At 37.1% G+C, this 16614-nt stretch overlaps 1 protein-coding gene across 7 annotated transcripts in view; it reads left to right on the top strand.

The window, feature by feature from the left end:
• The window catches only part of ENAH (ENAH actin regulator), an 87770-nt gene that overhangs the window by 50947 nt on the left and 20209 nt on the right, over positions 1 to 16614 (top strand). For 6 of the 7 annotated variants that reach the window (XM_051783394.1, XM_051783395.1, XM_051783397.1 and 3 more), the window contains exon 4: positions 3104 to 3188. In XM_051783394.1, coding sequence (XP_051639354.1) covers positions 3104 to 3188 — 85 coding nt within the window. Of the gene's footprint in view, positions 1 to 3103; positions 3189 to 5737; positions 6881 to 16614 lie in introns of those variants that run through there. The other variant, XM_051783396.1, reaches the window with a different exon arrangement.

The following is a 16614-nucleotide window of genomic DNA, read 5'->3' as shown; positions in this document are numbered from 1 at the left end:
ACCATGCGGTTGCCTGAACTGTCATAGAGGAAGGGTGATGTGATGCAAAGGTGAGAATAAGCTGAAAAACAGAAAGCGCTGAAACTGGAATGGCTGCTGAACAAATTAGTATGAAATTATATCCTCTGTCTGTCAGAGTGTGCTGCGGAGTGCACCATCTGTACTTTCTTTAGAAAAAGAAAGATGTTAGGTTTTCCTTAAAACTCAGAATGAATAGACTATTCAGCCTCATCTCTTACTTGGCTTGTACTGGTTTCTGAAGATTAAGTGATCCTGTAGAAAGATCAGACTTTTTTTCCAGGCAGTATCTGTGAGATTTTCTCTTGGGGCTTGATTTTTCAGAAGTATCTTGAAGTGTTCAAAAGCCTCTGAGAAAGCTTATTTAAGCTAGCTACTGCTTATTTAATATACCACCTACCCCACTACCCAGACAAAGAAATGATGGTCTTTGCTTGCTGTAATAAATTTTCTCAGATAAAATGTACTTTGCCACCTGGTACGTGCCTTTAACTTGCCACTGTCCATTTACATGGTAGTTGTTAAGAATCTGTGCTTCCAGAGAGAAATTTGATGAGAAAACTGGCCAAATGACTTGGTAGCTAAACTTTTCTTTCTTGAAAGCCTTTGGTATACTCAAATTGCATTTCCTTACAGCAAAAATTTGTACGAAATACTTACAAACCAAGTAACCAGCAAGTTAATTGTCAGCAGGTGATTGTGTTCTGCTCTCTTGCATATCCAGCTATGAAGGAAGGACATCACTGGAGTAGGTTGGCCTAGTCAACTAACTTGGCTTGCTGATGATTGCCTTCTGCAGAATTGACAATATGATTTTCTGGCAGACAGAGCTCTGGAACAAAGTTTGAGGCTACAAGAACAGGTTTTCTCACCGCTAGGTTGGTTGGAATAGCCAGTGCAAGTGAAGCTCGATGGTTGGTTTCTGGAGGGGTTGGCTAAAAAGAGAGTGGGAGCACACTAGTAGGAAGGTTGTAGCGTGGTGGTCCATGTTGAGCTACTGCATCATGATAATACCTTGTTCAAAAACCCCCTGTTAAATACTCTTAAGGATTAAATGGGTGGAAGCTTGAACTTCTCATTTCTGCTGTACTTTCAGTGCAGTAAATGGTTGGTAAATGTCCATAGTATGACTATTTCTTTTTATTTCTGTTCTTTGTTGTTAATTTTCAGGCCAATGTGTTTCATACTCAGAAATATGAAGGGAGTTTCATCATGTCGGATACTTGGTGTTACTTGCAGTTTACACCTCAGACTGTGAACCTTGACTTACTCCAAGCATTCTATTAGACGTGGCAAGCAGTAGTGGTGTATGTGGCATCTCTGAGCAGCAGCACAGCTGCTGCTGGATTGTGTCTACTTGTAAAAGTCCATGAAAGGCTGCAGCATGGTGCAGGCAGCAAATAGCCCGGCTGCCTGGGAGCTGCAGTCATGGTTTTGTGGGCCTTTAAGCCTTCCACCTGTCACACAGGGGAGATGAGAGCAGGACGTGTGTCTTATGGAAGTTTTAAAGCTGAAAAGTTTTCCAGATGAGCAGTATAACAGATGTTTCTACTTAGTGATAATTTAATTATTGATTATCATTGCAGTTTAATATTTTGCATTAAAAGTAGTATAGATTTATATCTGTGGTTATCTCTTGGAGATACTCGAAGCAAGAATAATACATCAAGGGCAGCATCACGTCATTAGGTACATGCTGAAAAGAATAAATCAGGAAGATACCACCTCTATAGTGCAATTTCTGCTTTTATCTTCCAGAAGTAAGTTCCTACATTACTTTTTGACTGTAGGATACACAGATAATGTACACTTTTATAATTTTCAGGATTAATTGTCTTTATGACCACAGTGGACACAATACTATGCTGTTCTGAGTAAATGAACCTTTTTGTATAGGCTTTAAACAGGGCACTTGTTTGACTGTCCTAGATGTGTCAGTGTATCACACATGGTCTTTTCATGGGTTTGGATGACTTTCACAGGTTCAGATGGGAAACAAGTTCTACATTTTGGTATTTGATATAGGGGAGATCTCATTACAACTCCATCACTGTAACTAGTTTGGTGGAATCTCAGCAAGAAATTACTGTTTTGCTTTGGGATGTTTTCAGAATTTGACACATTTTAATCTTTTTTAATTCTACTTGCTTATAAATTCCATAATCTTAAGTGTAGCTACAATCTAAATAATTTACTGGTTTAGTGCCCGTTTTTACAGAAATAATGCATTCTTGATCCCCTGTATTCCATTCCACACTTTGTAATTCTTCACATCTGTTAATTCTTTGTAAATAATTCTGTGCTGTAAATAGACTTGAGAAAGATGGAAGAGTCACTTCATTTCTAAATATACATATTTCATTTCTAAGTGTACATATACAGTTATTTGAAAATTGTATGATTCAGAATTGCCCATCAGTAAAAACTGAAGATGAATTTGTGTGTCCTTCTCTTTTGCATCTCATGTGCTTAGCAGAATTCACACTTTGTACATTGGTGATGTGCCTCTGTTCCTTTGGACCCAGTACTTACCTATCTAAAAAAAAAAGTCTTTGATCCAAGTTGATGAGCTAAAATCTGAGTAAATTTTGGTGTGACCTGTAGAAACATACTTTATCTTCCTTCTCTCAATGTGGTGATAAGGTTCTGATGTTTTTTCTCTCCTGTTCTTTTTTTTTTTTTCCTTTTTTGTTTTCCTCTTCCCCTTTTCCAGTGTTCTATTTAGGTGAGTGTTTTAATTTTTTGAGCCCTTCCTGTTCCTCCAAGAGTATTTGTTCATTGTTTTAAGAAAATCTCAGACTTGGAGTGCTTTTCAAAGCTTTTGTCAAATTCCATCATATATAAAATCTGTTTTGCATTTCTGTGAAACCTTTCCATCCATGTGAAATAAATTCATTCCGTAAATGCATAAGGTAACATTTGTTGCAGCTTTTATTTGCTAAATTATGTTTTTGAGCTTGTTTGGCTTAAAAGGCAAAAGTGAACAGTTCTTAAAGTCATGTGGTGGCTGGCCTTTTTCCTTGATTGTGTGCTTTTTTGCATGGTAAAAATTCAAACCATTTTTATGGTCTGTCTTCACTTTTAGGTCCTACGTTGCCTCGACAGAATTCACAGCTTCCCTCTCAAGTGCAAAATGGTCCATCACAAGAAGAATTGGAAATCCAGAGAAGGTACGGTATTAAAAGTGAACAGATGTTAAATTTAAGAAAGTGATACCTTCTAAAGATGAGAAATTAAATGTCAAGGACTTAGAATTACTCTCTTGCATTAGGGCAGCATTTGTATGCGTGTGGTTTTCCTTAGTGCAGCTCGGCCATGTAAAAACTTTGATTGTAGCTGATCCCTTGTTCCTGCTCTCCACCCATTCAAACAATGCAACTGCTATTGGCCTGTCAGGAAAGAGCTGAAGATCAGAGGGCAAGCCTTGGGAGGTTTCACTGCTGTCATTTCCACCCAGACTAATTAATTTTGCAGTGACTGTTGTGTCTTCAGTTTTTGACACACGCTTGTAAGGAAGAAAGCAGCAAGCAAAGAAGGAAGTTTTAACCTTTAGAAGCAGAGAATTGAATCATCACAAATGACAGCTTTTCTTCCTGAACGTGGATGCAGTAGATCAGAACATTCTATTGGAAATCTTGTTTGCCTTCATCTGTATTACTTAGCAAAGAAACCTTCCTTTTCTACTTCTAGTGTATAAATTTATGTTGCCTTTAGTTGTTTAAGTTTCAGCTGTAGCAGTGCTGGTTGTATCTGTGCTGCCTTCAGCGAGTAGTCTGTGTTCCCCTGACCAGCTGGCACTTCTCCAAGCTAAGCTGTTCCCTGCAATGTGAAGCCACTGTACCCTGTCCTATGCCCTGTGGGATATTTTTCAGACCCAAAGCATTTTTAACATACGGATTCTTTCTGTTCCTTTTAGAAATTGCTATGTATCAATGATGTGCCCAAGTTCTAGGAAACTCTGTAGTTGCCAGGTTCCCTCATTTGTTTTGTGGCAGTACGGGTTAATGCTGTAGATTTAGTGTGTGGGATATGGGTATATGAAATGGCAGAGTCTTGTAGGACAGTGCTGTCAGACTGGTTAAAGGAAAACAGCAAGACCTTGGGCTGTCTCAAGCATACTGCCTGTGATGCAATCCTGGATTGTTTTACCATCAAAATACTCCCAGGAGATTAGCTGTTCCCTTCCTGAAGGGATGCTGGGAGACATTTAGGTCACATGCAGTACAGATGCAGGGAACAAGATCCTTGAATAAATGGGAGGTGGTCCAGACTGATGGTGTAAAAGCACCTAATAGCTTTCTGTGGTAACTGGAAAAATGCTTAAACATGTTTGGGTCTAATTGGCACTGAAGTTTTTTCTGTGTTGATATTTGGCACTTAGTTTGTTTATGAAAAGGTGAGCAGAACCAGACTGCTAATAATTCATATTACGGGTTTGATAAACTAGTAACTGAAACATATTGAACAAAGTTTTGACATCAAAATTGGTCATAGTTGTCTGTCTTTTTTCTGCGGTATGTTCTTATTCTGAGCTGGGATCACTTTATCTGAAAGTTACCTTGTTTAAAAACAAATAGCAAGAAGCTCATTACAAATTCGTCTGTTTGATGTACTTATGTACAAGTTTGCTGTCATAGTAAAGGTCTTTTATGTCACTTCTTTTGACAGACTTTTAAAAAGCTTTTTTTCTTTAGATATTTTTTCTGTTCTATATTAGTGACTTTTAGTGTTTTTATTTCTTGTCTGTTCCTTTAGAAGGCTGTATTAACTGAAATTTCTAATGCTGAAATATTTTTCAGAGTAGCATTGTAGATAGGCATCCCTTCAGGAAAAAGTGCTGCCCTATATTAAGAGCTCTGCAAGTCTCTTGAAATTTTTTGTATATAAAGGACATATTATCAGATGGCATTCTTATGGCTTCATTTCTCATTTGATCAGCGTGCTCTAATTGTTTTCATCTAATGTAATGTCCTCTTTGAAGTCTGGTCCTGGTTTTGATTTGTTTTTTCCCTAAAAGAGGATGGAGCTCTGGAGTGTTTACTCATGCTGCCAGCCAGATTGTCTGTGGAAAGACTATTGGCGTTGTGTCATTAAGCTTTAGAAGAACATGTAATTTTGTTAAAACATTTCACAAGTGCTTCTTCAGTCTTGTTACTGCTGTAACTACATGGTTTTAATGAAGGTCAATTAACTCTAAGCTCAAACTTCTTTTCTGTACTAACTGTCTTTCAGCTTTCAGACTGTAAGAACTTACTCCCATAATGTAGAGAGTAGTAAATAGTTGGGGAAAAAAAGGTTTAGGCATGTACTACTTGTGACATATCTATGAGTGACATTTCCAATCTCAGTAAAGGGTAAAGGCAGTGTGGGCAGAATTGAATCCTGTGGGGAGCACTAAGGCTACAGGGAATGTAAGAAATGGGAATAAATGTTACTGCGTAGGAAGGAACATGGGGTTTGTGACGGATCAAGAGAAAGGCAGGCTTTGCTAAGTCTATGGCTTGTGAAATATGTATCTGTTGGATGGGGGTTTTCTTTAAAATGTGGCTTGATAATAGTTGTCTTTAAGTGCTGTTCTCATATCCCTGCCCTTAGGTGTACCTGGATTTAGTAGTGTTTAACTGACTACCATGTTGAGTGCAGGAGAATATTTTTTGAAATTATTCTAAGCTGGAGGAAAACATCTGCTTGCGTGAAAATTAAAGTTGGAAAAAGGACCCTGTGGAGGTCTAGTCCAACCCTCTGCTCAAAGCAGGACTAATTTCAAAGTTAAATTATGTGGCTTTTAGCTTCAGGGTTTTCCTAGGCAGAAATAGAAACATTTCTTCAGAAGTATTTTGCCAAAGGACTGACCAGTGAAGAGTGGCATAATGAAGAGAGCTCTTCAACAGATCTGATGGTTTTTTTCCTTTGCTTTCGTAACCAGTGTTCAAGAATCTTGGGGAAATTGGGAACTGAATTAGATTGTTCCCAGCAAAAGTGTATTATTTTGCTTCAAAGAATCTTTTCTATTTTAGAAAGGATTTAGATGCCTTACATTTTAAGTAGAAGTGCTAAAGTAGTAATATTACTTTGCTTATTTTGCTGCAGAACTTCTTACTTGGATGCTTGTATTGCTTACTGTGCAGTGAGACAATTTCTAAAGCTACAAGGACCAGATGTACGATCAAAAACACTGAGGGTTTTATGAAGCCAAGATTACACATGAGGTGTAATAAAATAATTTTATCTGGTGAATTGTAACCTTTGTTACTCTCTTTTAAGAAACCTTAACACATGACTTATGCTTTCTCTTTCAGGGAGTACTTGAAGTTAACTGTAATTTTCCTTAACTTGCACTCACTCAACTACAGTAATAACAAGCTTTAAAACACTCCAGCTTCTATTTTTAATCCTCAGAACTGAAGGGATATTTTGTTATATGGGTTGTTTTACATTTTGTCAGCCTGGTAGTCAGGCAGTGTTTATGAATTCCACCGATTGATAATGAGCCAAGTTGAGTTGACATATGTATTTGTTAATAACTTCAGAGTTACTTAATGTCAAACACCATTTTAAAATATAAGATTAGTTCATGGCATGCTTGTGTGTGCTACTCGTGCATGTAAATTTACCTTCTCTTCAGACATGGTAAATATATTGTCAGGAATATGAGTCATTGGGTTGGTATCTAATATGACACTTGGGAATTTAATGAGTTAATGTTTATAAATAACTTCAAAATCATCACCGCTTCATAAATAAAGAGACCAAGAACACCAGAAACAGAGGAACTGTATAGATAGTAAGGAATAATGAAGGTATACAAGCCTCCTGTTGTCCTTCAGGGACGTAATGGACCAAAACTTGACCGAATTCTTTCGTAAGTACTCAAAAATGTTAGAAGCTTGCAAAGCGCAACAGCAGAATATTGGGGGGGAGGTTATAATCGTTAAATACTTCAGATTTGCTTACAGTTTTAGTTTGTTTTGTGGATTGGGTCTACCATGTTAAAGAAAAATTGGTGTGTGACTGCTAGAAAATAGTGTTGATATGGTGTGGTGTTTTCATAACATCTTGTGAAAGGCTTCTTAGTTTTAGATAGTGCAAGTTCAGAGGCTGTCAAGGGTAGCAATTTCTTATTTACCAATAGACTCAAAGGAAAGATATTTATTTCACAGATTTAAAATGTTTTTTTCTGAGACTTTGCTAATTTTAATTTTTTTAACCATGGTAAAAGAATTCTCCCCCTCCTTGTAATTTAGTAATTATTACATAGGTAATTTCTGAGCTGTTTTGAAAACATGGACATGGTGAAAGAAGAAGCCTGCATCCCACAATTCAGTAGTAATATAGCTATAGTAATTTGAAGAATGAAAGCTTGCCCATCACTTTCTGTCCCTGATAGCCTGGTTTCTACTGATTTCCCACAGCCTGTAACCTTTTCCTACTTAGTGACCAGATGTAGTGTTTCCAGTTTTCCTTTGCTTTTGAAATTGTACCATTTATCCAACAGCTTATTTCAGGAAGTAGGATTTCTTTAAAAGGCGTACAGATTGATTAGATTATAACTGACCAGTCAGTTCTAATCTGAAATACGCATATGAATAGATATAGTAGTTGGATTTTTGGTTCAGGATTTTCAGAGTGGTCAGTAGAATACAGTCATATGATTGTATTGTGTGCTGTGCGTGTTACAAAATCTGCATGAAGTTTGCACCCCAGAGACATGGTTTACATGGAATTGTGTACTAGGACAAGAGACAAAAGGAGACCAAAGCAAGACCCATCAGCTGGTTTTGTTTGTCATCATAAAAGGTTATTTTTTTTTCTTGCCCTCAAAAGTTTCTTGAGAACAGGGCTGAGTTTTGGTATAATAATGACTATTTTCCTTTCTTTTTTTTTTTTTTAAGATGTGTCATTTTCTTTCCATTCGTAGTGAGGTTTTCCTTAGTTTTGTCAAGTCTAGTTTTCAGAGACTTAAAAGGCTTTTGAGGAGAGGTGTAATAGTCTGTCTGGTTACAGCACTGCATAACTATACATGCTGGGTAACATTAGTCTGTTTAGCAGGCTGAAAAGAGCACTCTTCCATTAAGCAGTCTTTTGACTCCATTGACAAAGTTGCTGTGAAATCTTACCCTTTTTGAAAAATTTTCAGTTCTATGGGGTTTTTTTTCTATTTAATGCGAAATGTGTAATTTGGGTTAGAAACTGGTCTATATTTTTCCAGATTTTTAGTTACTGTGGTTCCCTTTTATGAAATTGTGTTCCAGATGTACTCACTGGAGTATACCACTGAGAGGGAGTTGCCAATAAAAGTAGATTTTTCTACTACTGAGATTCTTATTTGTTTTTCTAAAATTGTATGTACACAGGTGTCTTCCTGCAGTCTGGCTTCTGCCAGGAAAGTTCAAGTGTTCTATTAGTTTAGATGATATATTGAAAAAATCAAGGTGAGGGAAACTGGACCTAATGAGCTTTGATCCAAGAGTATTAATAGATCCCTTTGTGTGTTAAAATTCCTGTACCTAATAAAATGTTGTTGTATCTCTATGTCTTTATAGTGGTGGCTGGCTACTAGTTTTTGCTTGGCTGATAAAAGCTAGTTCTTAGTACTTGCAGCTAATGCATTTTGAGCTTATAGCATAAAAGCTTCTTGTTAAACCTTAAATCCCTTTAGATCAAGGAAATAAAAGCCTGTTAGTTTGACTTTGGTCCCAGATATGACATAGGATACTAAACTGGACACAGATAACATTTTCTTTTGCAAAAGCAGAAAGGCTGTTCCTGGGCTTTAGTAAAGCATTTAACAGATACCAAGAGGGAATTTCTTAGTTAATGTGGAATAGAAAAGGATTGCTGTGGACGTGTGTGGAGCATAAAAACAGGCATCAGTGGGACCAGGAATAATCAAATTTGTTCTGATGTTTTGGTGAACAAAGCAAGTCCTTGATGCTGATGCGAAAGAGAGCAGGAGTTGGATGATCAAAATGGAATGAGAAATAGTTCATAGTACGTGTTCTGGTTTTGGAGGGGGAAACCACCAATCTGTAGACCCTACCAGTGTATGGAGAAAATCGAATTGACAGTGGAAGTGTTACATGCAATGGTGATTAATCAGGAGAAAGCTGCCTGAACACTGGAAGTAGCTATAATGACCTGGTTTTTGCTTAGTGTTTCATACTCGTGATACATATAGTCAGTCAAATGCCTTTATAATTTTGCATTAAATTGTGTAAAGTGTTCTTTGATACAAATTAAAAACAAAACAGAATCAAAAAAATCCCAGACCCAAAACCCCCATAATTTGAAACAGTCTCACCTCTCACTGCTGTTTAAAGAACCGAAGGCCCACACCACTGTTCAGACTGGCAGTAATTATCAGTTTCAGAGCATATACATAAACTCATTTCACAAACCCTGGCCTTCAACAGTCAGACTATGCAGATCTTCTAAGTTTCTGTTTCTTGCTCATTGTATCAAGGTGACTAGATCTTGTCTGAGTTTCTCTTACATGATGTGCATTATGCTCAGGTAGAAGCTGTAGGGGCTGTCTAGCACTTGAAAAAAAAATAAAGCTAACTTGGTAAGAGTTTTAGAGCATATAGCAAGAGTTCAGTTTGTAAAGTGAAGTTTGTGCAACTGAGATTGCTTAGGAAGATGTAAAGAGGTGAAATATTGATCACTTCTGCTGAGGTTATGTTATTGGTGCATCAGTGTACTTTTTATTCATGAAGATTCTCAGCCTCTGTGGACTCTGCCTGTGTTTGATGTCCACACATATTGTATATTTCCAAGATTTAGGCTATATTTTCTCTCTGTAAATAAATTACGAAGTTCAGGGGGTGGTGTGTGTTCATTCCATGGTACATAACGTGTAGGCCTTAAGATACATATTCAGAAGGTTTGCGTGACCATACAGGAGAGTGAGCTCTGTGGTAAATGCTGAACTTTGGAGTGATGAATAAATATTTAATATTAACGATGGAAGGGCAAATTTAATGTTAGGACTCTGTTTTTATTATTCAGATAAGTTCCTACAAATTTGAAGGGCCATAACAGACACACTTTTCCTTTCCTGAACTTGTGCAGAAGATGATCAGGGGATTAAACCATTAAAAATCAAACTAGCAGCTAGATTCAAAATAACATGTTAAAATGCCTTTTCTTTGGTTTTTATTTTTTTCCCCTATAAATGCTTTTAACAGTGATAAAGTAGCTTGGCTCTATCTACTTAAATTGATGTCCAGGGTGCATAGGGTGCTGTGCAATAACAAGGTAGCTGCTCTTCTGCAGAGAACAAAGTGCTTCAGATGGAGCTGAGGTCACCCTGCATCTGGTGCTGGTGCCTCGAGCTCAGCCACGCATTGTGTAGCCTGTTTGCAGCCAGCTGCTCTGTTTGTGGCAGTGACTCAGTGGTGGGAGGAGGAGAGCCATCATGTGAGATGTATTCTAGCAAGTAGTGACTGTTGGATTAGATAATGCTATCTGTGCCCACATGCTGGGGCTTCCAGCATTTTAGAATAAAACTCAAAACGTTACTGTCTTGTTTATTGCTCCATAGACTGAGGCGAGGTTAGAGGAGCTGGTGTAAGAGCTTGGAGCAGCCTTGAAAGCCTGGATATACTGAGACTCCAGTTTGAACAACTCAATTGGTTTGGATTGATTAATCCAGGTTTAATTATAGCTGTGGTTGTACACTTTAACATAGTAGTTATTCCTAGATTCCTTGTTTGTGTTGGGTTATAAAACTTGAAAATAAACATAGTGAAGCACAGAATGAAAGATGTATACACTGCTGAATGCTTTCATATAATCACATTTGGTTTCTTATACAGAATGCAACGTTTTAAGCTAGCAGTAGTGTTGCCTTTTGAGTGTTATCCTTTTGTCTCTCTTCTGCCATACCATACTTGTTTGAGAATAAGTAAAAGCACAAGCAAGAAACTACTTTTTGAAAAAAAACAAAAACAAAACGACCATGTGGGTGGGTTTTTTAGCCTGAAAATCTCCCCTCAATTTTATGATTTTTTATTCCACGTTGTTTTTTTAAATTACTCAAATGATGGTTTTTGGTGTCCTCTTTTAATACAACAATCTTATTAGTGCTTTTTTCCTCCCCCATCCTTCTTATTGTTGTATCTTTAGGCAGACAAAACAGGGATAGTATTCTTATTGATCTTTCTGAGTGATTTGATGCCCTGCTTTGACATCAAGTTTTTCAGCCAAGAAAGAGTGGAATATGAAATTGGTGTGTACATAAATGATGACTAACAGCTGTCAAACACTATGTATTATCTGCCTGCAGCTGACCTCTTCACTCAATGCAGCAATTATTTCAATCAGGTCTGTTCCTCAAGATATTTTGTTTTCTGCAGGCTTTGTCTTGGATCTTTGTTTTCTACAGTGAGTTTTAAAATTAAATACTTCAAACCAGTTTCTGTTCATCTTGGAATGTCTATCAGCTCAGTGCCTGCTGAATTTGGATGTGATACAAAGATGCCTTTGTCTGTACTGTGCATGAAAATACCTCTGTTTTTAATGTATCTGGCTTTGTGGCAAGAAGCCTTCCAGGTTTGTGACTGAACTCTGTTATTGAGGTTGATATATGGGCTTCTCAGTGCAGTTTCCTATCATCTTTTTAGGAAAAAATTTAATGGTTTGATCTCACTTCCAAGAGCAAAGCAAGCTAGTGTTAGAATCCAGCAGATTTATGTGAATGTAAGGCAAAACTTTCACTTGAGGAAGCAAGGTGACCTGCCAGAGCAGGCAGCTATTTGCTTTTGCAAGCTGTTTCAGTTCTGGATTTGTTACTCATAGATTTTTTTTTTCCTCTTGGTGCCTTTGTGACAGCAGCTCTGTTTCTTGACAAAATGAGAGTTGCTTAATTTTGGGGTGGACTTGCTCTGGTGGAAGGACAGTCTTTCCACAAACTGAGACACTTGCAGAAACTCTTCTGCAGACAACCAAGATACAGAGGCTTAGATGTGAAAAGTGTTGCAGAAAAGGACAGTTTCTCTCTGGCTATTAAGTCTGTTCTGACACAAAATATTGTTTTACCAGTTTCTTAATCTCTGTCAGTCATTTCATTTTCAGGAGCAGAAGTTAAAACAACCGCCTCTTCCCTTCTCCCTCAGCAGTATAGATCAAAAGATAATGGATAGTATTAATTTGAGAGAGCTTCCTGGTTGCCCATCACAACACACTGGGTTTTGAATGTACTGGTGCTACGTGCTAAAGGCATAATAGAGAGTGATCTTGATGTGCGTGTGTATTTGGCTCATTTCGTAGATCAAGAGCTGAGACAGCAGCACTTCTTAATTGTTATACCCTTTTATGATCTGACTCACAGCAAGCAGGAAGGCTTTCTGTGTACTCAAATAAGGAAATTAACTGCAATTGTGTTTTGCAGTTGTCACACAGGAGAAATTCTAAACCCTTTCACCATCACAGAGCGCCCGTTTCTTCAGCATAGATGCAAGTGTGTGCTTCATTCTGCTCATTGCATTTTTCTTCATGTGTTATTTCAATAATGTAGTTGTGCTCCTGATGCTTGTCTGCCCAAAGAACTGCAGGATTCATGCTGATATTAAGTCACAAGTTAGTATAGTAAATATGATTCTGTCTTCATCCTCTGCCAGTACCTCCCAGTATCTCCATAACTGGACAAAAGTATAAGAGCAAGAGGGGAAATAATTGTAAAAACTGATGCAGTATTAAAGTAATCTAATATAAAAATAGCACAAAAAACCACCCCAAACCAAAACAAAAAACCCACAAACAAACAAAAACCCAACCCAAAATCCAAAACCTCCACCAAAACACCCCAAAGTGAGGTTTCCCAAGATGCTTTTGACACAAAACTAATTAGGAACCATAAAGTTCCATGAGTAGGATCTGTGATAAAGCTAGCAGCTACTCTGAATTTCTGAAGTTGACTCTCTGAATCTAAACATGTGTAACAGTACCTTGTGTGTGACTGACATGCTCTACAGTTTTGTAAATTAACTCTTAGATTTAGTAATCCACACTTCCAAAATGGTTAGAATCACATTTCCTTTGCATAATGAGCATTTCATTATCAGACAACTTTCTAGAGCACTTTTAGTACCTCTTCTTTTTCAAAAGTTGTCCTGGTGGCCAGATACTGTGCATTCTAAGGCTGAAGGATTTTCATATGTTGCTTTCACAGTGTTCTTGAACTACCAGTCTTGACATTCAGACATACTTTAATTGATGTGTGATGACTCTTCGTAATCTAATAATGCTTTTGCCTAATATAATTTTGATCTCTGACAAAATTTTAAAATAAAATTATGCTATCTAATGCTAACTAAACAAAACCAAGGGGGATTTAATGCAAGTAGGTTTTTTGTTTTAAATAATCAAATGAGTTTTTAATCTTTTTTAAGCAACAACTGTAACAGTTGTTAAGCTTAGTTTGTAGTTTACAAAATTCTTCCTTGCTCATTAAGTTGTGTTAAAGCAGCTTAATTGCATTACTGGCACACTGATGTTCTGACCTGTGACCCTTTTAGTTTGCTGTTCAAAAGGTTTGTTGAAATTTCTAAAATTACAGTAAAAATGTAGTGGGTTGTGAGGTGGGGAAGGGTGCAGGGGGCTTTGTTTAGTTGTTTGTTGTTTTGGTTTTGTGCGGTCGAGTTTTTTTATTTTTCTTGTTGACAAAGGGATGGTTCAGCAGTGTATAATGAGAAAAAATGCTCAGTGATGCTGTATTTGATCTCATATCTTGCTGCATGGGAATTTTATATGTTTGCAAGGTATTTTGCTGCCCTCTCTTGGTAGAGCATTTGTATTGTAAACAAAATGCTCACCTTGTTCGTAATTTTTATTTGTACATTTCAAAAACTGATTTTATACCTTTTATTTCCTGTAAAAATGGAAAATGATGATTCTTTTACTAAAAAATGAAATGTTAAATTCTGAGTCACTCAATATTTATTAAATAATCAGTATTATTTTATTCGAGTCCTGCATGGATGAAAGTGCTTATCTCATTGCCTTTCATCTGTATCTCATTAGATAGCCAATACAATTTGATCATGTTGATTGCTGATTGAAATGTATTTTGCCTCAGATTAAGTTTAAACACTTAGGTGCATTTTGTTATGACACAAGGGTGTTGTGTGTCTCTATAGCTCTGTGAAGAGAAGAACCCCAGGAAAGCTTCGGGAATGTGTTAAGATGTATTAGGAGAATCAGTCAATCCCAAACACAGTTTGTTTTAGGCATAGCTACATCTTGAACTTTAGCTAAAATTGTTAAATTTAGCTAAAATAGCTAAAATTTAGCTAACTGCACACAGTTACATGCTATATAAAGACAGAGTATTCCTTTATATACGCTCTCATCACCAGTTCCTCTGTGTATATGGTACATAATATACACACGTGCACTTACCCTGTCACTAGTTAGAAAAGCATTAAGTAAAACCCTTCTGGGCCAGGGCAAACACCTGGAATACTTTTCCCTCTGCTGCTCTCCCATCTTCTGGGCATCCCTTGGTTCAACAGCTTCTTGTGCATGATGCCATTTTTTTTCTAAATGGCTTCCCATGGTTGTTGGTTTTATTCTATGGGCTTTTTCCTATTCTTTAGTTGAATCACTCTGGCAAGGAGTTCCACAGCTTGTCTGCCTGATGTTCAGAGGAGCTCTTTTCTTTTGAGCTTTGCTGTTATTAGTTGCATCAAATCTTTCCTCTCAGCTGTTGTAACAGGATGTCCTCATCACTCAGGATTTTGTAGAGCTCCAGTTGTCTTTTCCGGAATGCAGAATTCCAACTTCTTTAATTATTTTTAAGTGGAAAGTGTTTGGTACATTTGATCACAGTGTTGCTGCTCTTTGAATCTTTTCAGTTCTGCTGTTCTCCCCCTTTTGATGTGGGAACAGAGATTCGGGGTTTGTGAAGCAAGATGGTGCTGTTTTCTGTACTGCTCTGTAATCCTTTCCTGATGTCTAGCATCTGGTTTATGTTTTTGAACAGAACACATCAATGAATGGATGTTGTCACAGACCTGTGTGTTGTAACCCTAATATCTCACTCCTGAATCAATAGTCAACTCAAAGTCCAGCGTTTTGTATATGAATTTAGCAGATTTCCCCTCTCTCTCCCCTGCTTCACTTCAGTTATATCTCAGTTGAGTTTTATTTGCCAGGTTAGTTGAAGTTGGAAGATCCATCAGTAGTTCTTCATAATCAACCATCATCCTTGCTATCCTAAATAACTTAATATTTTAAGCAGCTTAAAGAAGAGCACCTTGGTGTTTCTTTTCCAAATTGCTTATGAAAATATGAATAGCAGAGCTCTTCATATGGCTTTATTGCAGAACTGCCTTGGTGATGCTGGTCTTGTGTGAGGAGTGACCTATATTGAGGTTCTATTTCTGTAAAGAAATGAAGAACTTGAGCAAAGTAAATTTTTTGGCAGTTATTTGATGTGTTGTTAAAACCCAGTGAATTGATACCTTCTAGTATTATAAACTAAATGTAACATGAAATGATTATAACCCCAAATGCCGTATCTGCATTTTAGTTTTAGGATTTATAGGTAGAATATGCTCATTTCTGGCAAATAAATGAAAAAGAATGAAGACAATAAACCTGCTTTGGAGTCTGTCATTGTTGACTTCTGCTCTGAATAGCCTTTTAGCAAGAAATGTATGCCCATCCACCTCTCCTTTAGGGAAAAAAAAGAGCTTAAGATGAGCAAGCTCAAGTTAGCTATGATGAAAACCCTGCTTTCCTTAAATAATAGATTTTATCTGAGGGGGAAAAGAGTATATAAGAAAACTAGTTTTGCACAGTACAGAGCAAGCAAAAATGTAATGTAAAAAATACTTTAATATCTCTTTTGGAGCTTACATTTCTGTGGTTTATATTACATTCTCTTAATATTTTATAGAAATCCTCTACTGGTTCCAAATATGTATGGGTCAATCACCAGACTTTTTAGTGGACTTCAGAGGCTAAAAATCAAACATTTAACAAGCTGAATTGCAGTTCTGTTTTCATGGTGACTGCTCTTACAGCTTTGTTATATGGGAGAGCAGGAGCTCTCAGGGAAGGATTGATTAAAGGAGCATAACTATTTTTCTGCTCTTGAGGATGGTGAGTAACAAGTTCAGTAGGGAAAAAGTCCTTTTGCTGTACATAACTCAGGTTTTATTGCTTGTAGCAGTTTCAATATTTGTAATTTATTTTTGTTTATAAAGGAAAAACACTGGTCTGAAAAATGGGTGGACTTCATAATAGTTCATGGGCTAGAGTTTCCAATTATGCCAATATTTTCTAGGCATGAAAAGGAGTGAAACAGGTGAAGTTCCCTTCATTTTCAGAATTCAGTTTGTATGACTCTACACATTGAGTATGGCATTGCCAGTGACCTGTCCATGAAAAGTGCCCAGTGGTGTTGTATGGAAAACATGTATTTAACAGCTTGAGGTGTCAAAATTCAGGTCTCCTTTTTGCTTCATAGTTAAAAGCTGGCTGTGCTTTGTATTTGTTGAGAAACTCTCTTCAGTTTGCATCTGAAGCATGGAAGAAAAAATGACTGTGTGATTTCTATACAAGATTTTTTTTTTTTTTTTGGAAACAGGA

This window comes from Manacus candei, unplaced genomic scaffold (genome assembly GCF_025592945.1).
Source record: "Manacus candei isolate 608988 ecotype Guabito, Panama unplaced genomic scaffold, ASM2559294v1 h1tg000017l, whole genome shotgun sequence".
In the NCBI taxonomy this organism is placed as follows: Eukaryota; Metazoa; Chordata; class Aves; order Passeriformes; family Pipridae; genus Manacus; species Manacus candei.
Note: the sequence above shows the minus strand (reverse complement) of the source record. Positions and strands in the feature narration are given on the sequence as shown.